The sequence below is a fragment of the Neoarius graeffei genome, chromosome 13 (assembly GCF_027579695.1).
Source record: "Neoarius graeffei isolate fNeoGra1 chromosome 13, fNeoGra1.pri, whole genome shotgun sequence".
Taxonomy (NCBI): domain Eukaryota; kingdom Metazoa; phylum Chordata; class Actinopteri; order Siluriformes; family Ariidae; genus Neoarius; species Neoarius graeffei.
This window is the reverse complement of record NC_083581.1, coordinates 22684681-22708661: the sequence shown is the minus strand read 5'-3', so window position 1 is coordinate 22708661 and position 23981 is coordinate 22684681. Positions and strand designations below refer to the sequence as shown.

General features: G+C 41.3%; 1 protein-coding gene across 2 annotated transcripts in view; it reads left to right on the top strand.

Annotated features, from left to right (window-relative positions):
• LOC132896020 (uncharacterized) overlaps positions 1-23710 on the top strand; it is a 62201-nt gene extending 38491 nt beyond the window's left edge. Inside the window, exons 1-3 of one of the 2 annotated variants that reach the window (XM_060936743.1) lie at positions 20842-21745; positions 22017-22299; positions 22596-23710. In XM_060936743.1, the coding sequence (XP_060792726.1) occupies positions 21660-21745; positions 22017-22299; positions 22596-23312 (1086 nt within the window). In that variant the 5' untranslated portion in view covers positions 20842-21659 and the 3' untranslated portion in view covers positions 23313-23710. Of the gene's footprint in view, positions 1-20841; positions 21746-22016; positions 22300-22595 lie in introns of those variants that run through there. The other variant, XM_060936744.1, reaches the window with a different exon arrangement.
• Positions 23711-23981: the final 271 nt, after the last annotated feature.

Genomic DNA, 23981 nt, shown 5'->3' with positions numbered 1-23981 from the left:
TCATGGCAATATTTGGGCTTTCAGTAATTTCTTTGAACTGTTCTTTTTCTGTGGCAGAATGTACAGCATACATCTTTAATTAAAAATACTAGAATTTGGTGCACAAGTTTTAATTTTCTTTGGGTTTTCTGAAAACACAGGGTCAAAATTATACATACAGCACAACTCTATATTCATATGTTTAAAATTTATACTTTTCTGTAAAGATGTTTAGCAATGTTTATTGTTAAAAGTGCTACACTAATAAAATTGACTTGAGTTGACTTAAACAAGAGATCTTAACATTAGCATTAAAAAAAAATCATGGAAAATGGAGTGATAGTGAAGTCCAGGCTTTATTGAGCATATATGTGACAGAGGAACAACAACAACAACAACCACCTCTATTATGCTTATTAGCACTATTTACATTTTTTAATAGATATTTTCATAAGTTTTAAAACAGTGATATATATATATATATATATATATATATATATATATATATATATATATATAAACTTCACGAGCATTAATTCTAGCATCACACTAGCAAGCTGATTTATGTCAGCATTCTTACTGGTGGAGCGAATGCAAACAGAAAAAAAAATCCCTTGAAGGTATGTACAAACCCCATTTCCAGAAAAGTTGGGATATTTTCCAAAATGCAATAAAAACAAAAATCTGTGATTTGTTAATTCACATGAACCTTTATTTAACTGACAAAAGTACAAAGAAAAGATGTTCAGTAGTTTTCCTGACCAACTTAATTGTATTTTGTAATTATTACCATTGCGTTACATCACCTTTCCTTTAATAACAGATTTTAATCATATGGGATCTGAGAATACTAATTGTTGCAGTTTTGCAATTGGAATTTTTGTCCATTCTTGCTTGATGCAAGACTTCAGCTACTCAACAGTCCATGGTCACTGTTGTCTGAGTCTCTCTTCATGATGTGCCATACATTCTCAATAGGAGACAGAGCTGGACTGGCAGTAGGCCAGTCGAGCACACACACTCTGTGTCTACAAAGCCACATTGTTGTAGCATGTGCATAATGAGGCCTGGCATTGTCTTGCTCAAATAAGCAAGGACTTCACTGTCACAGGAAGAAATGTTGCCTTGATGTCAGCGTATGTCTCTCTACAATCTCAATATACACCTCCTCATTAATGGTATCTTCACACACATACTGTACAACTCATCCATACCATGGGCACTGATGCACCCCCATTCCATCATAGATATTTGCTTTTGCACCTTTCTCAACAACAAACTGGTTGCATTTATCTTTGGCACTGAGAAATTGATGTCTGGTTTTCCCGAAAACAAGCTGAAATGTGGATTCATCTGACCACAGCACACGTTTCCACTGTCTTTTATTCCATTTGAGATGAGCTTAGGCCCAGAGAAATTAGTGGTGTTTCTGCATAGAATTGATGAATGGCTTCCTCCTTGCATAATAAAGTTTCTGGTTGCATTTCTGGATGCAGCAGCAGACTGTGTTAAGTGACAGTGGTTTTCCGAAGTACTACCAAGCCCATGTGGCTATATTTGTCAAATTAACATAATGGTTTCTCAGGCAAGCCCTGAGATGACCTGGCGACTTGTCCAGGGTGTACCCCGCCTCTCGCCCATAGTCAGCTGGGATAGGCTCCAGCTTGCCTGCGACCCTGTAGAACAGGACAAAGCGGCTAGAGATAATGAGATGAGATGAGATGAGGTTTCTCAGGCAAGCCCTGAGATGACCTGGCGACTTGTCCAGGGTGTACCCCGCCTCTCGCCCATAGTCAGCTGGGATAGGCTCCAGCTTGCCTGCGACCCTGTACAGGATAAGTGGCTACAGATAATGGATGGATGGATGGTTTCTCAGGCAGTGCTGCCTGAAGGCTCAAAGGTCATGCACATTCAATAGTGGTTTCCAACCTTACCCATTATGCACTGATGTGTCTCCAAATTCCCTGGAACTTTTCACAATATTATGTACTGTAGATTGTGAAAGACCTAAAATTTTGGGTTGAGAAATGTTGTTTTTGAATTGACTAATATTTCACTCACAAATTTTGGCACAAAGGAGTGAGCCATGACCCATCCTTGCTTACAAAGACTGAGCCTATGGTGTATGCTCCTTTTTTACCCAATCATGATACCAATTAACCTGCCTATTGTGGAATCTTCGAAAATGGGGTTACTTGAATATCCTATAAATTATTCGATCTTATTTTGCTTCAGTTCCAACTTTTTTTTTTTTGAGTGTGGTGCAGGCATCAAATTCTAACTTCATATATATATTTCCAAAATACAATTAAGTTGGTCAGTAAAACTACTAAAAATCTTTTCTTTCTTCTTTTGTCAGTTAAATAAAGGTTAAGATGAATTAACAAATCACAATTTTTTTTGTTTTTATTGCATTTTGGAAAATATCCCAACTTTTCTGGAAATGGGGTTTGTAGTGCTTGTGAGAGCTCCCCAGTAGGTATAGTTCCTCGAACTGTTTGATCTCGCTATAGAACTGATAGTGAGAGAGAGAGCAAGCAACGCAAAACCTGTCCCTCCTATATTCTTTGAAAATTTAGAACACTTAAGGGTTCTTTGGTTGTGCCTCTCAGAATCTAGGAACCATTTATTATACAACCCTGATTCCAAAAACATTGGGACAAAGTACAAATTATAAATAAAAACGGAATGCAATGATGTGGAAGTTTCAAAATTCCATATTTTATTCAGAATAGAACATAGATGACATATCAAATGTTTAAACTGAGAAAATGTATCATTTAAAGAGAAAAATTAGGTGATTTTAAATTTGATGACAACAACACATCTCAAAAAAGTTGGGACAAGGCCATGTTTACCACTGTGAGACATCCCCTTTTCTCTTTACAACAGTCTGTAAATGTCTGGGGACTGAGGAGACAAGTTGCTCAAGTTTAGGGATAGGAATGTTAACCCATTCTTGTCTAATATAGGATTCTAGTTGCTCAACTGTCTTAGGTCTTTTTTGTCGTATCTTCCGTTTTATGATGTGCCAAATGTTTTCTATGGGTGAAAGATCTGGACTGCAGGCTGGCCAGTTCAGTACCCGGACCCTTCTTCTACACAGCCATGATGCTGTAATTGATGCAGTATGTGGTTTGGCATTGTCATGTTGGAAAATGCAAGGTCTTCCCTGAAAGAGACGTCATCTGGATGGGAGCATATGTTGCTCTAGAACCTGGATATACCCTTCAGCATTGATGGTGTCTTTCAAGATCTGTAAGCTGCCCATGCCACACACACTAATGCAACCCCATACCATCAGAGATGCAGGCTTCTGAACTGAGCACTGATAACAACTTGGGTCGTCCTTTTCCTCTTTAGTCCGAATGACACGGCGTCCCTGATTTCCATAAAGAACTTCAAATTTTGATTCATCTGACCACAGAACAGTTTTCCACTTTGCCACAGTCCATTTTAAATGAGCCTTGGCCCAGAGAAGATGTCTGCGCTTCTGGATCATGCTTAGATACGGCTTCTTCTTTGAACTATCGAGTTTTAGCTGGCAACGGCGGATGGCATGGTGAATTGTGTTCACAGATAATGTTCTCTGGAAATATTCCTGAGCCCATTTTGTGATTTCCAATACAGAAGCATGCCTGTAATGTGATGCAGTGCCGTCTAAGGGCCCGAAGATCACGGGCACCCAGTATGGTTTTCCAGCCTTGACCCTTACGCACAGAGATTCTTCCAGATTCTCTGAATCTTTTGATGATATTATGCACTGTAGATGATATGTTCAAACTCTTTGCAGTTTTACACTGTCGAACTCCTTTCTGATATTGCTCTACTATTTGTCGGCGCAGAATTAGGGGGATTGGTGATCCTCTTCCCATCTTTACTTCTGAGAGCCGCTGCCACTCCAAGATGCTCTTTTTATACCCAGTCATGTTAATGACCTATTGCCAGTTGACCTAATGAGTTGCAATTTGGTCCTCTAGCTGTTCCTTTTTTGTACCTTTAACTTTTCCAGCCTCTTATTGCCCCTGTCCCAACTTTTTTGAGATGTGTTGCTGTCATGAAATTTCAAATGAGCCAATATTTGGCATGCAATTTCAAAATGTCTCACTTTCGACATTTGATATGTTGTCTATGTTCTATTGTGAATACAATATCAGTTTTTGAGATTTGTAAATTATTGCATTCCATTTTTATTTACAATTTGTACTTTGTCCCAACTTTTTTGGAATCAGGGTTGTACAATGAAGCCTTAAAGGTGCATTCATTGATTCTAATGTAATACTCTTTTTTGTCAAATTTAGTGAATCACGGTCCACTAGCTGTCTGTTCTGTGTGTGCACTTTAAAAAAAAAAAAAATTCACTGTTCACACATAGCTCAGGCTCTGTTAATGGAAAACAAACAAAATGGCTCAGACTGAGCCACATAACATTGTTCCAGTCAATCACCAACAGGGGTGGGGTGTTTGTGCTTATGTACAGGACAGGGGGAAGGGGTTGGGGAAAAGGGGGTGGTGGGAACAAGATGGATGGTGATCCACACTCCGTATCATTTGGTGGTGGTAATGCACCAAATCGTTCTTTACCCACTGCCAATTAGCCTCAAAGAAGAAGAAAGAAAAGAGGGCCATTGGCCAAGAGAGGGAGAAACATTAGCAGTATGTGAGGAATCAGAAAAAATGCAAACCGTAGTTGGTCAGCTGTCCATCAGTACTGCTTTCCAATGGCTGCTCTCTGGACAATAAACTGGACTACAGCCAACTCTACTGTAGCAGACTACTCTGTGGGAGTTTAGAGACTGCTTCATTTTTGTTTTCATAGAAACATGGTTCAGCAGCAGAGTTTCAGATGTCAGCTAGGGCTCACCTCAATTCATGCTGACAGAAATGCAGCTCTCTGATTTTTTTTACTTCCTTGTGGTTTTGATGATGTTTGTGTGCTTCAATTTGTTAGTTTCATGACGTTTTATATTTTAATGTTTGTTTTGCTTCAGCTATGAAAAAGAGACATTTGTTGGAATCTGCCATAGTTCTATTTTGGTAAGCTAGGCCAGAGGTTAGTGTCATTGTCTTGGCAATGCATGTCCATGAGTTGGGGGGGGGGACAGAACTTCTGAAGGAGTACTGAAGGGAGTTGTGTATTTGTTTAATTAAGACAGAAAATATTCTGAGTTAAAAATTGTGAGTAAGCTGTGTTATAAAAGGTCTTATAGGAATGCAAGGAGTAAACTTTAATGCATGAAGTATGACAGCTGCACCCCTTTCAAATGATCAAATATACTGCATTGCCATTGTACAAGGCCAGTAGAAGTACATGAGCAGTAGTCTAAGCACCAACACACCAGGGCTGCATTCTTACCTTACTTGAGATATTTGACTAGTAATTAAATATTTGATTAAAAAATAATAAGAAGGATAACTTCATGGTCAACTCGGAGTATATTTATTATCAAGTGTAGGCAGTTTATGCACTGTCATTTACTACAGGGAGAAGATGAAACATTCTCTCCTCAACTGCCTGAAATAGGAAACCATCAGCAACTCATTGTTTAAACATTTTGTAAATATTAATAATTATTTCTCTGCTCTTTGTGACTCAGAAAAAATGTTAATATTTGTTTAAGCTCTACAGACAGTAAACGGGGGAAAAAGGTAAATACCAAGCTGTTTCTGTGTTACTTGCTCATTTTATTTTTCTTTGATTCATTCAGTATGACTTATTTTCACTGGTTTCAAACAGTCCCCACCAACTTTTTTTTTTAAGAAACAAAAGCCTTATTAAATGGGATTAATTGTGTGAAACTAAAGGAAAGCCTTTGTTGACAGCTCATAGCAATTACTTGCATAATTACAAGCCCCCAGTGCCACCTGTGTGAAACTCCTTTGCACAATTATTCCAACAACAATCAGTTCTTAACCATCCATAACAGATGCTACTTTTGAGTTGCTGTTTGCAAGTGTGGCTCAAAGATGCCAAAGGCACATATTTGTAAAGAGAGCTGCCATCTCCAGTGATGGTGTCACATATCAGCTGTTGGCTCATACAATACAGAACACCCCATCATATTTCTGCACGCACTTAATGAAAGACTGGTTCCACCTGAATAGAGAGGGCTGTTGAGGCCCAACATGACTCTGTATGTTATCATTTGGGAGAATGTTGTTTTCTACCAATCTCGCCCTGTGAATGAATGGTTTTCAGCACACCTCTGTATGATAATGTAGTTCCTCCTTGCATACTCTCCTATTCTGAGCCTGATTGGAGTTCTTCTCTGCTTGGAGATGGAAGGTATATGATAACTGACCACATGACTAGACGTCCCTCCTGCAGGCAGTGAATGCTAGTTGCTTGGCAATAGGTACAGAAGACTGCAAGGGATGAATACACCATGCAATGAGGTTTTTCCCTGGGTGTATTGCAAGTGAAAACATCAACTACCATGTGCATGAGAAACTGTAGCCTAATCATCAGGAACAAATGGACTAAATGTGATTATTTCTGATTTTTGCTAAAATTCTTTCTTAGTACCTTGGTTACATAATATCACAAACAATACAAGAACTGAATGATAAAGAATGTCTGAATTTCTCTTAGGTCTTGCATGTAAACAACAGTGGGCATGGACAGAACTGCACATGGTGTAGTGGTTAGCACTGTTGCCTCACAGCAAGAAGATTCTGGGTTCAAGCCCAGCGGCCAACGGGGGCCTTTCTGTGTGGAGTTTGCATGTTCTCTCCATGTCTGCATGGGTTTCCTCTGGGTGCTCTGGTTTCCCCCACAGTCCAAAGACATGCTGTTAGGTTAACACGGGGTGGTCTTAGGCTGGAATGCCCTTGAGCAAGGCACCTAACCCCCAACTGCTCCCCAGGCACTGTTAGCATGGCTGCCCACTGCTCTGGGTATGGGTGTGTGCTCATTGCTCACGTGTGTGTGCATGTGTATGTTCACTGCTTCAGATGGGTTAAATGCAGAGAGGAATTTCACAAGTGTATGTTTGATGAATAAAGATGTTGTTGTTGTGGTTGGGCCTTTCTGTGGGGAGTTTGCATGTTCTCCCCATGTCTATGTGGGTTTCCTCTGGGTGCTCTGGTTTCCCTCACAGTCCAAAGACATGCAGGCTAGGGGCCCATCCACACGAGTATGTTTTTGTCGAATCCACATAAATACTTTATTGTTTTGGCCTCACGTCCAGACGGATCTGGCTTTTTTGAGGTGTGAAACCGGTATTTTTTGAAAACGGGTCCCAGAGTGGGAAAATCCTAAAACGCCGGATAGCCCGGAGTCGTCTGGATGGCGAATGCATTTTTTTCAGAAACGATGACGTATAAGCCCCGCCTCTCTAACCTTTAACCTCAGCCGACGCCACTAGACGCATCATAACAACCACAATGGCAGACTACAGGCTTGTGCTTGTACTGCAGAGACAACTCAGTCTATTACGGCTGCTACAACAAAACCTTCTGCTTTTATATTACTGCGAGGAGCAACAAAAGAACATGGAGAACAACATACACCACACACTCTTGGATCCACCTCATGGAGTAACCAGAAGGGCCACCAGGAGAAAGCTTTGGACAAGACCTGGATGAACTAGCAGCTGGTGGGACAACTTTGTTACTGGCCTGGTTGTGGATGATGAGTGGAGGGAGAATTTCCACATGTCCAGAGCTTCTCTCGTCACCCTGACCGAAGAATTCCACCCATATATCAAAGTATATCGAACGAATATGAGGGCACCGATCGATCCGTTGAAATGAGTTGCAATAACCCTGTACTACTTAGGCGATGAGGGGAGGCTACGGAAAACCACTAACGCATTTGGCGTGTCGTGACAGGTTGTTTCTGTTATCGTTAGGTAGACATGTAAAGCCATCGCCATCCAGCTGGGCCCAAAATATGTTAAGCTTCCTTTTATGGAGCCCGAAGCAGAGGACCTGGTTTTAGGATTCCACCGTGCTCATGGCATGCTGCAGTGTTTGGGAGCAGTCGACGGCACTCACATCGACATTAAGCAGCCATCCACCAACTCCACGGCTTACATTAACTGCAAAGGAAAGCATTCCCTTAATGTGCAAGCCGTCTGTGATTACAAATACAGATTCATGGACGTTGTCATAAAGTGGCCTGGAAGTGTGCACGACGTACGGGTGTTTGCTAACTCCAAGGTAAACATGTACCTGAAGACTGGCAAGATTCCTGCTCTGAAAAAACAGATTGTGGACGATGAGGAGGCAATACCAGCTTTTCTTCTTGGTGACCCTGCCTACCCTCTGCTGCCTTACTTGATGAAGGAGTACTCAAACGGTGGCTCCACACCTCAGGAGCAGTACTTTGGACTGTGTTTGTGTAGGGCGCACATGGTCATTTTGCTTTTGGTCGCCTAAAGGCCAGATTTGCTGCACCGAGAAGGCCCATGGACATTAACATGGATGACCTGCCCCATGTCATTTATGCCTGCTTTGTTCTCCACAATTTCTGTGAGGTCAGTAAAGAGACTTTAGATGAACAGTCCGTGCTTGGAACAATACAGGGTGACACACAGCCTCCTGCAGAGTGTAACAACTACCTCACTGACTGTAATGAGGGAGAGGGAAAGAGAGTGAGGAGAGTGATCACCAAGTACCTTGACCCTTTAAAAAAGTGACCACAAACTGATTAGATGACCTACTGGTCTTTTTGTAGTATTTGATGCCCCTTTATGTATTACTCATGGATTTTGAAAGTGTTGTGAACTGTGTTTCTTGTGAAAAATAAACAAAATGACTTAAACCACGAGAAAAAGTCTTCTTTTTTTAATGACAGCACATCCCTGCTAATGTGCATATGGTAGATAGATATACTCTATTGATCCCAAGCTGGGAAATTGCAGTGTAGCAGCAGCATTACACACAGTAACAACACAATGAAGTAAAGAGGACAACCTAGACATTTCAAAAATGCAATACAAAAATGTATAAATAAGAGGTATAATTGGAGTGCAAAGTAAAACTATGGTGCAGTGAACAGATTGTGTAAAAACATAAGGTGCTTTAAGTTTTCAGAAAATTCAACAAAACAACAATCAAACAAAGAAGAAGCACAGTTCAGTTTTCCTCTGCATCATCAAGCAACAGTGCATGTCTGTATGAAAAGGACGGTTGCTGTGTGGTGTGCGCATGTGTTGGTGTGTATTCTGGTCATGCTGGTTGATGGGGGATTTGATGAAAGGCTGGTGTAGAGGGGTGTGGTGCCATGCACATAAATGTGTGTTGGTGTTGTCCAAATCCACTGCTGCTGTGGGGGTAGGCAGGCTGGAGCATCACTTCTCTCATCAGTGAGAAGCCCTCCTGTATGGAGTTTGTAATGTTTGCAATGTTTGTGTTAACTTGCTGCATGAAGTCTGTGTTTCCTTTAGAGGACTCCTCCATCAGCTCCAACATCTTCCGCTTGATCTGAAGGTCCTCTAGTGCTACTTGGTCACCTGTTAGTCTTCGTTTCAGCCTGTCCCCTCTGTGGTTTAGCCTTGCCTTGAATAAAGCAGAGCAAATTTCCCTCATTATTATGTAAAACAAGTTATGGTATGAAAGCAATACACCTACACAAAGAACGTGCACCTGTCATTTAACTGTTCCCACATAGTTATTGTATCATAGCATATAATTTACTTGTTAAGCTTGAAATCATGAACATACCTGGAGCAAATCCCTGCGCTGCTTTATGACCACAGAAGGCAGACTTTCAGGTGTGCTGGATGACTGGATTGAATCGCCAGGCAGCTCCATTGCCGGAGAACTTCGTGTCGACGACTGTGACAAGGACTCTTCTTCCATGTCAGCAGTGTCAATGCCAGCGTCGATGACGCGTGTAGCAGGCGACCCACCCCATATCTCCTCACACAGCTCAAAGTACAGCAGAACGACACGGCCTTGGCCAATACGGTGCCCTGTGTCCACCGCCTGCCTGTATTTTATCCAGATACTTTTTAACTTAGTGGTAACCTGTAGCTTTGTGACGCTCTTGGCATCATGGGGGAAATCCTGCTCCATTGGGGTCTGCGGATACTGCGCCTGCAACGCGTCCATAATGTCAGAGTACTTGGAGTGGCAAGACTCCCAGTCGACATTTTCATGCAATTTAGTTGTCTTGTAGTCCAATGTGACACGAAGTAGAAGTTCCACTTCATTGTCGGTCCACACAAAAGACTCTCCTCTTCCTCTCGGAGTTGCGCTGGCCATGATCGTCCTCTTCTCGTGTTATGAGCTTGTTTGTAAACAGTGCATGACCTTTATATGCATGCGCCATGGCTTCTCTTCCGGTTTTAGTGTACTGGTGTGGCGGTTTCATAGCGCCACATACAGGCCTGGCATATGTACTACAGCATTTTGGGTCATTTCCAATGAATCCGTGTGGACGCAGATCTCATCTCATCTCATTATCTCTAGCCGCTTTATCCTTCTACAGGGTCACAGGCAAGCTGGAGCCTATCCCAGCTGACTACGGGCGAAAGGCGGGGTACACCCTGGACAAGTCGCCAGGTCATCGCAGGGCTGACACATAGACACAGACAACCATTCACACTCACATTCACACCTACGGTCAATTTAGAGTCACCAGTTAACCTAACCTGCATGTCTTTGGACTGTGGGGGAAACCGGAGCACCCAGAGGAAACCCACGGGACACGGGGAGAACATGCAAACTCCACACAGAAAGGCCCTCGCCGGCCCCGGGGCTCGAACCCGGACCTTCTTGCTGTGAGGCGACAGCGCTAACCACTACACCACAGTGCCGCCCTTGTGGACGCAGATATTTCTGGAAATGATCCCGTGTTTACGGAGATTTTTTTCAAAATGACAGCGTATTGGGTGAGGCCGCGTACTCGTCTGGATGGGGTCTAGGTTAATTGGTGGCTCTAAACTGACCGTAGGTGTGAATGGTTGTTTGTCTCTGTGTCAGCCCTGCGATGACCTGGCAACTTGTCCAGGGTTTACCCTGCCTCTTGCCCATAGTCAGCTGGGATAGGCTCCATCTTGCCTGCGACCGTGTAGAACAGGATAAGCGGCTACAGATAATGGATGGATGGATTGTTGTGATTGTTCTTAAAAACCTTCTTGGAAAATTTCCCTCTCTCGCTTTTTTTCAGGATTCCAAAATGGCATCTAAAAATAAGTATAAAAAGTGAAGTGTGCCAGAGGGTTTATCTCTGGTAAAATCACCTTTGCAGTAAAGAATACTGTTCCTGCTGTGAAATGCTTACTTGTATTTTTTTGGCTCGCGCTATGATTATGTGAAATTCAACAAATGGCACAGGCATACAGCAGAAATGGTGATGGTTGAACAGATTCACATTGATAGCTGTTGTCCCTTTCTAATGATTGATGAAAGTATATGTTTATTTGACCACAATTTATGGTGCTTGATGGAAATATTTGCTTTTGTTGCACATTTTAAATGCTTTTGCCAGTCAAGTAAATTTATTTGTATAACGCTTTTAACATAGACATTGTCACAAAGCAGCTTTACAGAAAAAAATATAAATTTTAAACATATGAATTAATACATTTTTCCATAATGAGCAAACCTGAGGTGATGGTGGAAAGAAAAAAACTCCCTGAGATGACATGAAGAAGAAACCTTGAGAGGAACCAGAATCAATATGGATCCAATCCTCATCTGGGTTATAACAGATAGCATGATTATAAATAACTCACATCTCTAACTGTGTCCTGTAAAGTCAAAAAGTGCAACTGTGTAACCAGGGAATTCATTATAGTTTTGACATGAAGTCTATTTTGTTGAAGTTATCAACTGTTCATTGATGGATACTGAAGTGCAGAAATGTTCATAACAACTGCAGTTCAAAAGTTATCATAGTGATTGTTGTATTAAGCCATCATAGCAAAACTGTTTCTATTAATTGTCCAAAGCCATCTTCAAACTACATCTTCAACATAACTGTAATGAGTCGGGGCCCATTAAAAAAGATCACCAATTATTTCGGCTCATCTATTCAATTAGAATCTAATAATCTATTGTAAAGTGTATTAATGGAATGCAACATCACTCCCTGTTACAGATTGGAGCCCAGGAATTAAATAAATGCAATAAAAACAAACTGTTTTAATTGTAGGTATTGTATTTAAAACTGTATGGATGTGCCAGAAGCCAACATAAAACCATGCATACATGGCATTCTCACTCAAAAGGGATTAATGATCCAAAAGTGGAGTCTGGGTGATTAACACAAAAACTTATTACCATGTTTGTGTACAGCAAACAAAAATTATTAAAACCAAGAAATACACGCAAAAGAAATGGATATAGAAACCACTCAATGGGATAGATCCTTACACATGAACAAAGAAGAATTTTTCCTATGTGTAGGCAAATTATCCATCTGTTGAGTTCCCTGACATCTCAAACTACCGAGTGGTACAGACATCATTCTACATGGACAACAAGATGAAAACCTGGAAGAGCATGGAGGCATACAACTTTTTATATGTGGCTGGGTTAAAGATCTGGGGATCAGGACACTACAAGATAGATGGTGGTAGATGGGTCTAAGTGCAAGAAAAGTGTTTATTAGCAGGCATCATATGTACAAAAGCAAAACAGAAAGCAGAATCATAAAGCAGAGTATTTAAACAGCATAATAAACATGGCTAGAAGAAATGTGACACTGATAATGATAATACTTCGCAAAGCCTCTGTGAAAACAGCATCCATATCGGTGCATGCTGATTGCGCTCAAATCAGTATCAGGTGTTTCCCATAACAACTGGGTCCCAAGAGTGCGCACAACATGTTCCGTGAGTGAGTGCAGCCACTTGAGCTGTGTCAGACTCAAGTGCGCAAAGGTGTGAAAGTCAAGTGTTCACCTGCTGTGTGAGCACAAGTTTTAGCTCATGTGTATATCGCCAAGCAGTACCACCAAAATCAAGTCAAGTCAAGTTAATTTGTATAGTGCTTTTGACAATAAACATTGTCACAAAGCAGCTTTACAGAATTTGAATGACTTAAAACATGAACTAATTTTATCCCTAATTTTATATAATTAAAACATGAGTTAATTTTATCCCCCAATGAGCAAGCCTGTGGCGATGGTGGCAAGGAAAAACTCCCTCAGACGACATGAGGAAGAAACCTTGAGAGGAACCAGACTCAAAAGGGAACCCCATCCTCATTTGGGCAACAACAGACAACATGACTATAACATTAACCGTTTTAACATGAAGTCAGTTTTGTTGATGTTATAACTCTTCATTGATGGAAACTTGAGTGCAAAACTGTTCATGACAACTGCAGTCTTAAAGTTAGCAAGCCAACTGTAGTCCTTAGCCATAAAAGCATTACTGTGTGTCCAGACTTCAACCAGACACAGGGCACCAGGATGGATCAGGCAGGTCTGAGGAGCAGAAGAGATCAGCATCTCAATCCCAGGACCGACATGAAACTCAGAGGAACAGATGGGGGGGGGGAACACAGGTTGTTAGGTATGTCCAATGTCACCTGAATAAGTAGGAACAGTATACATATTGCACTGAGTACAAGCAGGGACTCCAGCAAAACTAACTATGACAGCATAACTAAAAGGGGAGAGCCAAAAGGTAACACAAGCATGAGTGAGCCCCGGGACATAAAGCAGCCAGCCACTACACCATCACCAAACTCGAGTGAGCAAGCGAGTGGGGGACTGACAGCATCCATACATCCCAGTTTACCAAAACACTCGATGTCTGAGGACCCTCCAGATCTACTCCTTTACCTCATAAACAACATTACCAAAAGGCTTGACTTAACAGATATGTTTTCAGGCTAGACTTAAATGCTGAGACTGTGTCTGATTCCCAAACACTACTTGGAAGGCTGTTCCATAACTGTGGGGCTTTGTAAGAAAAGGCTCTGCCCCCTGATGTAGCCTTCACTATACGAGGTACCAGCAGATAGCCCTGCACCTTTTGATCTAAGTAGGCATGACGGGTCACAGAGGAGCAGAAGTTCACTCAGGTACTGTGGTGTGAGACCATTCAGTGCTTTGAAGGTCAATAGGAGTATTTTATAATCAATACAAAATTTGATTGGGAGCCAATGCAGTATGGATAAGACAGGGGTGATGTGGTCATATTTTCTAGTTTGTTTATTTTGTGAGGAGCTTGTTTATGCACTTATTGGAACATGCAAACAGTAAGGCATTACAATAATCCAACCTGGAGGTAACAAAAGCATGAACTAGTTTTTCCACGTCATGTAGTGACATTAAATTTCTTATCTTAGCAATAGTTCTGAGATGAAAGAAAGCTATCTGGGTAATGTTATGAATGTGAGTTTCGAATGAAAGACTGGGGTCAATAATTACTCCGAGGTCTTTTACTGCTGCACGTGAAGAAACAGAAAGGCCATCCAGAGTTACTGTGTAATCAGAAAACTTACTTCTAGCTGCATGTGGTCCTAGTACAAGTACTTCAGTCTTGTCAGAGTAAAGCAGAAGGAAGTTAATAAGCATCCAGTGTCTAATGTCCTTCACACATTCCTCAATTCTATTAAGCTGGTGTCTCTCATCAGGTTTTGCAGAAACATACAACTGTGTGTCATCAGCATAACAGTGGAAACTAATACAATGTTTACGAATAATATCACCCAGGGGTAACATATATAAAGAAAAAAGCAGTGGACCCAAGACAGAACCTTGTGGAACACCAAACTTTACCTCAGTATGTCTAGAAAAATCACCATTTACATCAACATACTGATAGCGATCAGTTAAATAAGACCTGAACCAGGAGAGGGCCGTTCCCTTAACTCCCATAACATTTTGTAGTCTATCCAGAAGAATGGAATGATCAGTGGTATCAAATGCTGCACTAAGGTCAAGCAACACAAGCAGCGAGACACAGCCTTGATCAGACGCCAACAGTAGGTCGCTTACTACTTTAACCAGGGCTGTCTCTGTGCTATGATGAGGTCTAAATCCTGACTGATACATTTTATGGATATTATTCCTATGTAAATATGAGCATAACTGCTGTGCCACAGCTTTTTCAAGGATCTTGGAGATAAAGGGAAGGTTTGATATTGGCCGATAATTGGACAGCTGACAGGGATCAAGGTCAGGTTTTTTTTAATCAGGGGTTTGATAACTGCTAGTTTAAAGGATTTGGGTACATAGCCAATCCTAAGAGAAGAATTTATTTTAAGAAGCAGTTCAATTACTTCAGGTATTATCTGTTTGAATAGACATATAGGTAAGGGATCTAGTACACAAGTTGAGGCTTTTGATGCGAAGATTAATGAAAGTAATTCAATTTCTCTAAGGGGAGTAAAACATTCTAATTGCTGATCTGATACAGTTATATTGTTAACTACAGGGTCACTTACATTGTCTGACCTTAAATTAGTAGTTTGAAATTTTTGTTGGATATTCTCAATTTTGTCATTAAAATAATTCATGAAGTTGTTGCTACTACATACCGTACTACAGGTGTGCATGTGTCTAGAGTGGACTTATTCCTGATTAATTTTGCTACAGTATTAAATAGGAATCTAGGATTATTTTTGTTATCTTCTATTAGGGAGGAGAGATATGCTGATCCAGAGGTGGAAAGTAACAAATTACATTACTCGCGGTACTGTACTTGAGTAGTTTTTTTGTGTACTTATACTTTTTCAAGTAATTTTTAAAGAGTGTACTTTTACTTTTACTTATGTTTTCTTTTAAGTAGTGTACTTCAGTACATTTTACATCACAACCGTTACTGAGTAAAAAAATAAATAAATAAAAAATAAAAAAAGGCTAAAACGGAGAAGGGGAAATGCGTTCTGGAAATGAATCACGGGAAGGACAGTTGTCGCACGCGCGAGTCTCACACAGACGATGGCGGACATGCACTGGCGCTTTAAGGGGTGGGGGGGGCTCAAGCCCCTGGGCCACAGCCAATCAGGGGCCTTGTAATATTAATCAAATAATAAACTGTCGGAATCGTGGGCCTACTTTAATGTACGGATAGAAATAAGGTTAGAAATAAATGAGCGCACAGTAGCCTGCTGTAAGAGACATGGTGGATGTGGTTCGCGAAACGAACACCCACAACTGTACCAGAATAAAATGTAACAAAATGTAACGTCACGCACGAAAGCGCGCCAAAGACTGCAGACTACTGAGACACAAATTTAGAGGCTTTGAAAGATGAAGTGTTCACATGTTAGCGGGGCGCATAAAAGGAAAAAAAAGAGAGATGCAGATAATGATAGAATCGTTGCCTAAAGTCACAGACTTTTTTAAGGTAAGGATCACCAATCTGTTCAGAATATCATCTACTTATCAGTTATCAGCCTACCAGCAGCTAGGCTATGTGCAGCTAGGCTAGATATGCTATGATCTGTCCAACAGTAAAATAAATCAGTTGTGATTTGAATACGTGTCGTGTGATTTGAGTTATAATCATGTTAGTATAATAGCATATTTCGATGGGGATAATAAAATGTCTGAAACGGCATCTACTGAAGAAATTGATGAAAAGATTGTAGCCTATAATGTTCACACTTCGGGCAGCAGACAGAGTATGCATACTGAGGGGAATAGCAATACAAAGCTAGCGCAGATCCACATTTCTCACTAGCTGTGTTGGGTGTGTTGTTAACCCGTGTGGATTTAAGTGAAATACTTGAGAAGTTCTGTGGTCAAGACAACGTTTTAAGGTAAGGACGCCTGATTATTAATGTTTGCCCGCCGTGGCTTGTTGTTGACGAAAGGCCCACATGATTTTGCCTTATGCAGCTACTGCTAGCGTCATGCTTTGAACTAGGTTAAGCTCATTTGCGCTAAAGGATGGGTTTATTGAAGGACTTTGATGTAGCTAGTTTCTTTTTTAAAAAATCGTATGCTCAAAACAGTATGCCCGTGTTCATCATGTTTAACTTTTTTCTTGATGGAGTGCGTGAAATAGGGCTGTGCGATGTCCCCTTAATTGGCATCGACGATGTTTACAGTGCAAACATCGTGATGGACGATCATATCGTGGGGGGGATTTTAATACCACATTATTAAATATATTATTATTATTACTATTATTATTATTATTATTATTATTATTAAAAGTATTAGATACTCATCCGAGGCTTTGGCACGTTAAGAAAAAAAAGCGCTAGGTGATGTGGAATATTTGGCCTTGATAACGGATATGTGGTCCAGCTGCAACATGATGCCCTATATGTCAGCTACCGTACATTATGTGGACCGAGAGTGGGCAATGCAGTCCAAATGCCTGCAGACGAGTTTCATGCTAGAGACACATTCAGCGGACAATTTAGAAGACGCATTGCGCGAGACACTTGCCGAATGGAAAATAGAGGAGAAAAAGATCGCCTGTATAACAACGGGGCGAATATTGTCACAGCCATCAGGCAATTGAAATGGCCGTGGTTAAGTTGTTTTGGGCACAATTTGAACCTGGCCATAACCAACTCGCTTGCGCAACAGAGGGCCAGTACAGACCGAGCGTTTGGAGTTTGCCGAGCAGTCAACACTGCGTTTGCGCACAGCTGGCTTCGGAGAAATGAGCTGCGCAAAGCGCAGGTGGAAATGAACCTCCCCGAGCACTCACTGGTCACGGTAAGATATTAATCTGCTCTAACAATGAAAGACTAGTATTCAAACTATGAGAAGAAACTACACTTAAGCTATTACTCATTGTTTATTTACACCATATCAATTGAAGATGCGTTTCGGCCTTTAGTGCGCACTTGAACGTGCTAATTTTTCCAATTTATTAGTGTTTGAATTATTGCACCAGCTTTTAAAATCATGATTTAATATTGTTTTTTTTTTTTTTTACTGTCTTTACATTTGTCAGAATCACCTTCATTCTTCCATTTGGTTTGACATTATGACTTAGAGTGGACCATTTTGAGTCTGAAAGTGGGCCTATTTACCAGATTAAAGTTATTTGACTTCTGCCGAAGTCTGCGCCTCACTGCCGTTTGATAAGGTGAAATATTTCCCGACTGTTAATAGTGGCTATTTGTTTGAACAACATGACAAATTTTACATTAAAAGTATAGTGTAGGCTAAAAAATGAAGTCAAAATTTATTATTAGTAGCATACTGTATTTGTGTAACCACATGTTATGTTCACTAGCACGTCCCTGCACCATAGCCTACGTGAACAAGCGGTAATAGGATATTACTTTATAATGATTTATATAATTATGTATTTAAATATGTTATATATTTATATATTAAACAAAACTAACTAACTAAACTAACAAAAAACTAACTTTTTAGGTTAAATAGGCCCAGATGATACTGTATATGCATGATTATGACAGGAGGGGGCGTGGTATCACGATGGTGGCTCTCCATCGTGATGGATGACCACCATCGTCGATGGATGATGGCATCGTCTATCGGCACAGCCCTAGCGTGAAATATTGTTGCAAGTGGTATTTTGATGCAGTCATGTCAAAAAGGCAGTTGAATGCATGGTCTCATTCAAGGAGAAGGAAGACTTGCATGATGCTTGAACATAGATCGGTAAAATAGACCCTAGTAGGACTTGGTTTTGTGTATTTCGGTCTGTAGAGTTATGAGTTTGGCCGCTGTCCATGGTGTTTACGTTTCATGTGGCCGCCGAGCCAAGTACCTTGACTTGCAGTGAATGTTTGTTTTCATGCCGCCGAGCTATTTTTATTTATTTTATTTTTTTAAAAGGACTTGTCTGTAGGTGTGTGTGTTTTATGTTTACAACACATAGGTCTACATTATAGCGCATGCAGGCTTGTGTGGTTATCTCTGGCCATGCCCCTGCGTGAAAGTTACGCAGTATCACTGTCCTGTCCGTGGTAATAATCAGAACCGTCTCTGTAATGATAATGCGCGCGTTCTTCTCTCCCTCTGTGGTCGGATGTGTTGAGCGATGTGAGCGTGGGCCTTGCGCAGCTACGCTGAGCCAAACGTAACCTATCGTAGGCTTCTAGGCTAATTACGCACTTACACTGTAAATGCTTGACACGTATTGCAAATAAAATAAGAGTGTTTTCCTGGCCAACGGTAAGGGTAGGGTTGACAGGTAGCCTATGAGGGGCCTAGCCCCTGGGCTACGGGTGTTGATAAAGTGCCCCTGCGGACATGGAGGAGACCGAGGAACCTGTGGTGGACGACCCTGCAGAAAACGCAATTTCTTCCAGTAATGAAGTGCACCCCTGGCCCTACATACGTGATCACTTCAGCTTTGTAGAGAAAAGGGGTGACAGTTTCATTATGCAATGCAGATTATGTGTGCCCAAGAAGACAACCATTGCAGCATACAAAAATCCGACGTCTAATCTGCGCAAGCATGTTGAGGTAAGTATTGTCATTGGCATCATAATCACGGGCGCAGATAGAGGGTGGGACGGGTGGGATTCATCCCACCCAGATTTAAATTCACCTCGTTCGGTCCCCCCCCCCCACTTATAGGGAGGAAAAAACGTCTATGCTGTCTTTCTTTGCATAAGGCAAACCTCACGGAAAAATCAAAAGACTAATTACCATTCGGTTTATTGAGGTGCACAGCAGTGTATACATAGTTGCAACAACTCACATAAAACAAAACAAAGACTGATATTTGGTTGGTTGAGCTGCGCAGACTGCACAGGTTGCGAGCTCGAGCTTGGCTGCTATGGTTACCCACAACAAGTTTGACAGGCATATCGGGGTTGGGGTTGGTTTGCTGGCAGCTTTGTCCCCCCCCAGTTTTTTGTCCCCCCCAGTTCAAAAAACGTATCTGTGCCCCGATCATAATGTTTCCTTTCCATAGTAAAACCGACAATAGGCTGGTTATATTCCAAAAATAGTGGATGGCATTGCTAATGTTGAAGTAGCAACCTGTTGGTACTGTAACATAACGGTAACTAGTCTGTTATTTGGTTGGCTAATCATGCAAGCAAGTTAGCTCGCCAACCTGACGTGATCAGTCCTCCTACCATTCTACATCCAACAGGCCAGAAAGGAATACTAAGCAAAACAAATAATGTTTGAATTGAATTGTTCAATAAAACACAGTGCACACAGGCAAGCTACGAGATTTCGGTGCAACATTTCACTTTCATATTTTGTGTACAATGCTTTGTGTGTGGTCAGGGCGATGTAAACGACATGACTGTGTGTATTGACCTTTTTTGTTTGTCTCAGTTTTAATGCAGCATTATCCTAAGCATTCAATTTGATACATTTCCTTTAAATAAAACATCTGGGTTGAGATGTACATATATCCTTGTTTCTTCTTTTTCATTTTTGCACAACACAATGGAGGCAGAAAACACCCATTGTTAAAAGTAACGTTTTACTTTTACTCAAAGTACATTTTAAATGATCTACTTTTTACTTTTACTTGAGTAGATTTTTTGTCTGGTAACTTTACTTGTACTTAAGTAAAATTTCATCAGAGTAACAGTACTTGTACTTGAGTATAATATTTTAGTACTCTTTCCACCTCTGTGCTGATCTAGCAGCACTAAGAGCTTTTCTATACTTCAGGAAGTTCTCCTTCCACGCTACTTTGAATGCTACCAATTTTGTTTGACGGCATTTATGTGTGCATGTGTCTATAGTGGACTTATTCCTGATTAATTCTGCAACAGTATTAAATAGGAATCTAGGATTATTTTTGTTATCTTCTATTAGGGAGTAGAGATATGTTGATCTAGCAACACTAAGAGCTCTTCTATACTTCAGGAAGCTCTCCTTCCACGCTAATTTGAACACTACCAATTTTGTTTGACACCATTTACGTTCCAATTTTCGAGTGGTCTGTTTTAAAGTGGGAGTGTCATCATTCTACCAGGGTGCTAATTTTTTGTCTCTGACCATTTTCCTTTTACAGTTTTTCTCAATTGGTTTGGCTCATTTCTTGAAACTGAGATGACATTCTCAAAATAACATGGACAAATCCCCAAACCCACTTGCAATTTCTCACAACAGATTGGCATTTCTCATTGCTTTCATCAAATTGCAAATCCTTTGTACATGTCTCAAGTGTCTAGTGCATCCTTGCAAATGGTTATGTACAAGTGGCCCACAGTTAACACAATCATCCCACATTTAGCACAACTTCCAAATGAATAGATGTTCGTAATCCATCCCAATTAGCTGTTTCTCAATGTACTGTAATGGTCGTTCCCTCCAAAACATGTCAGAACAATTTCATCGTATAAGTCATCATATGCAGAATAGTCTGCTCAATTGTCAAAATTAGTCAAGGACATAATACAATATAGTATATATATTTTTGGAAGATTTTGGAAGATTTTTGGAATAAATACATGGCAGCCAGGTGAATAAGTGACAGGTGAATTCAGGTTTTGACTAACGATGGAGGAGTTTCCCACATCACAGATGACCAATCCAACAGTTTGTGGAGTTACCTGGCAGGTGTTGTGTATGACTATGACTGCTGCCATACATGTATACTGTATATAGAGCTTGGCCTGGTGCCAGTACTATTTGCAGAGTGAACATGGAGGAACCTCAACAAGGACAACTTCCAGCTGGAGGAAGGGGAAGAGGAAGAGAAGGAGGAGGAAGGAGAGGAAGAGGAAGAGGAGAAGGGGTGCGGATGCGTGGTGGTGGAGTAGGGGGAAGAGGGCGAGGAGTGCGTAGGCATCACACTGTCCCCGATGAAATTTGAGCCACCATTATTGATCATGTAGTCAATCATGGCCTAACCATGGCAGAGGCAGGGCGCCGAGTGCAGCCTAACGTGCCACGCTCTACAGTCTCCTCCATCATACAACCCTTTCGCAGGGAAAACAGGTATGCACTCAGGCAGTGATGGAATTACAATTTTTTCTAGGAAAGCTGTGTGTGTGTGTGTGTGTGTGTGTGTGTGTGTGTGTGTGTGTGTGTGCACGCCTGCACGTGTGTGCATGTGTGTAGGCCCATACTGCAAAATCGTATGATGCAGTGTTGCGTATATAAAGTGACAAAGAAAATACTACAGTAAATTGGACAAAATAAAGTAAATTACAGTTGCAGTTTAGAGTAGTATTGCAGTGCAAATTGTCATGTCTGTGTCTATCTGCAGAATTGGGCGACAGCCTCCTTTGGGCGGTAGAAGGAGATTGCTTACAGATCCCCAGGAACAAGCCATCTGCAACATGGTTATACAAAACAATGCCATCACACTCACACAGATCTGCAATGCAGTCCTTCAAGACGAATCCATCTTCCACAATATCAACTCCATTAGCATCTCAACCATAGACCGGGTACTGAAGAGAAATCATATGACCATGAAACAAATATACAGGGTACCATTCGACAGGAATACAGAGAGGGTGAAAGAACTGCGGTACCAGTATGTGCAGGTAAGTCAATTAGTGTATTTGTTTTCCACCATTGTAACCTATACACTATGCAGAGGTTCAAAGTTTGGGGGGTTTTCCGTATCTTTACTGTGCCTTTGGAATCCAGTATCTGACCACAGAATTTTGCCTAACAACTGTAACAGAAAACTGTGATCAGTATTTCTCCATTTTGTGTCAAAGACCACCTGGAGTACCTCTGCATAGGCCAGCATAGGTTTGGAACCGCTGCAGGTTATATTGACTTTGTGTATGACCCATCTACATGATTTGGTTTTACCTATATTTCTCTTTTGTAGAGAATAATGGCATTGGAGGGGATTGAAACACCTCATCTCCTGGTGTTTGTAGATGAGGCTGGTTTCAATCTGGCCAAGAGCCGCAGGCGCGGACGTAACATCATTGGCCAGCGGGCCACAGTGGACGTCCCGAGTCAAAGAGGGGGAAATATTACAATGTGTGCGGCCATTTCTGACAATGGTGTGGCCACACGTATTGCAAGCCTGGGCCCGTACAACACTCAGAGGCTCCTCCTCTACCTGGACCGTCTGTATATGGATTTAGTCCCCGAAAATGAAAGGGGTCTCGAAGCACCCCACCTACCACAGTTTGTCATTGTGTGGGACAATGTGAGCTTTCACCGTGGCCCACTCATCAGAGCATGGTTCAACAGCCATCCAAGGATGCGTAATGTGTTTTTACCACCATATTCGCCGTTTCTCAATCCTATTGAAGAGTTTTTCTCTGCTTGGAGGTGGAGAGTTTATGAACGCCACATTGGGGATCAGAGGTCTCTCCTCAATGCGATGGATGCTGCCTGTGAAGACATCACAGGCGATCAGTGTCGGGGTTGGCTAAGACATTCACGCCGCTTCTTCCCACGCTGCATCGCAAGGGAGAACATCCGGTGCGATGTAGATGAAAATCTGTGGCCAAACAGAGAGCAGTGGATGGATGGCCAGGAGGATGAGGATGGTGACCAGGAGAGGGTGGGGGAAGACGGCAACAGCGACTAGTCCAAGTGTTTCATTTCTGGAACTTTATTGCTTTTTTGGTTCATGTTTATATTTTGCCATACAGCCTTTCAGCGTGAGGACACATGATATCACATGCAGAAGGTCAATGCATATTTTCCTTTTACCTATATTCTCTGTACATAATGCAGTAATGCATGCAATTTGGTTTGTGTGAAAATTGTGTGAATAAACAATTTCCTTGGCGAAATGAGTGCACTGTGTGTGGTGTCAAACTTTGGAGGCTGCTCTCACTGTAAAACCCTATTTCTCCAGTTTTATATATAATAGTATTCCTTTAGCTAGACCTCTGACAAAATGTCTAAGCATTTTGACTTGCAGTGCTTACACAATGCCAAAGGGACAATGCATTTTGGGGGCATTGACTATTTATTTGAGAAGGATATTTAGTTTTGACACATGGGTAAACTGTTTTGGGAGAGATATGAGCATTTGCAGATGATCCATGTAGTTGTGCTGAGCCATCCAGGTCATTTAGACAGAAGCACTTAATGAACGAAAATGAGGCCAAGCAGTTGAGAAGGATCTATGCCATTTTTATGGTACTGACTATTTATATGGGAAAGGGATTTCATTTTGAAGCATGAATGAACAGTTTTGGGAGACATATGACATTTTGCTGGTTATCTGAAGGGTTGTGCAGAACTGTAA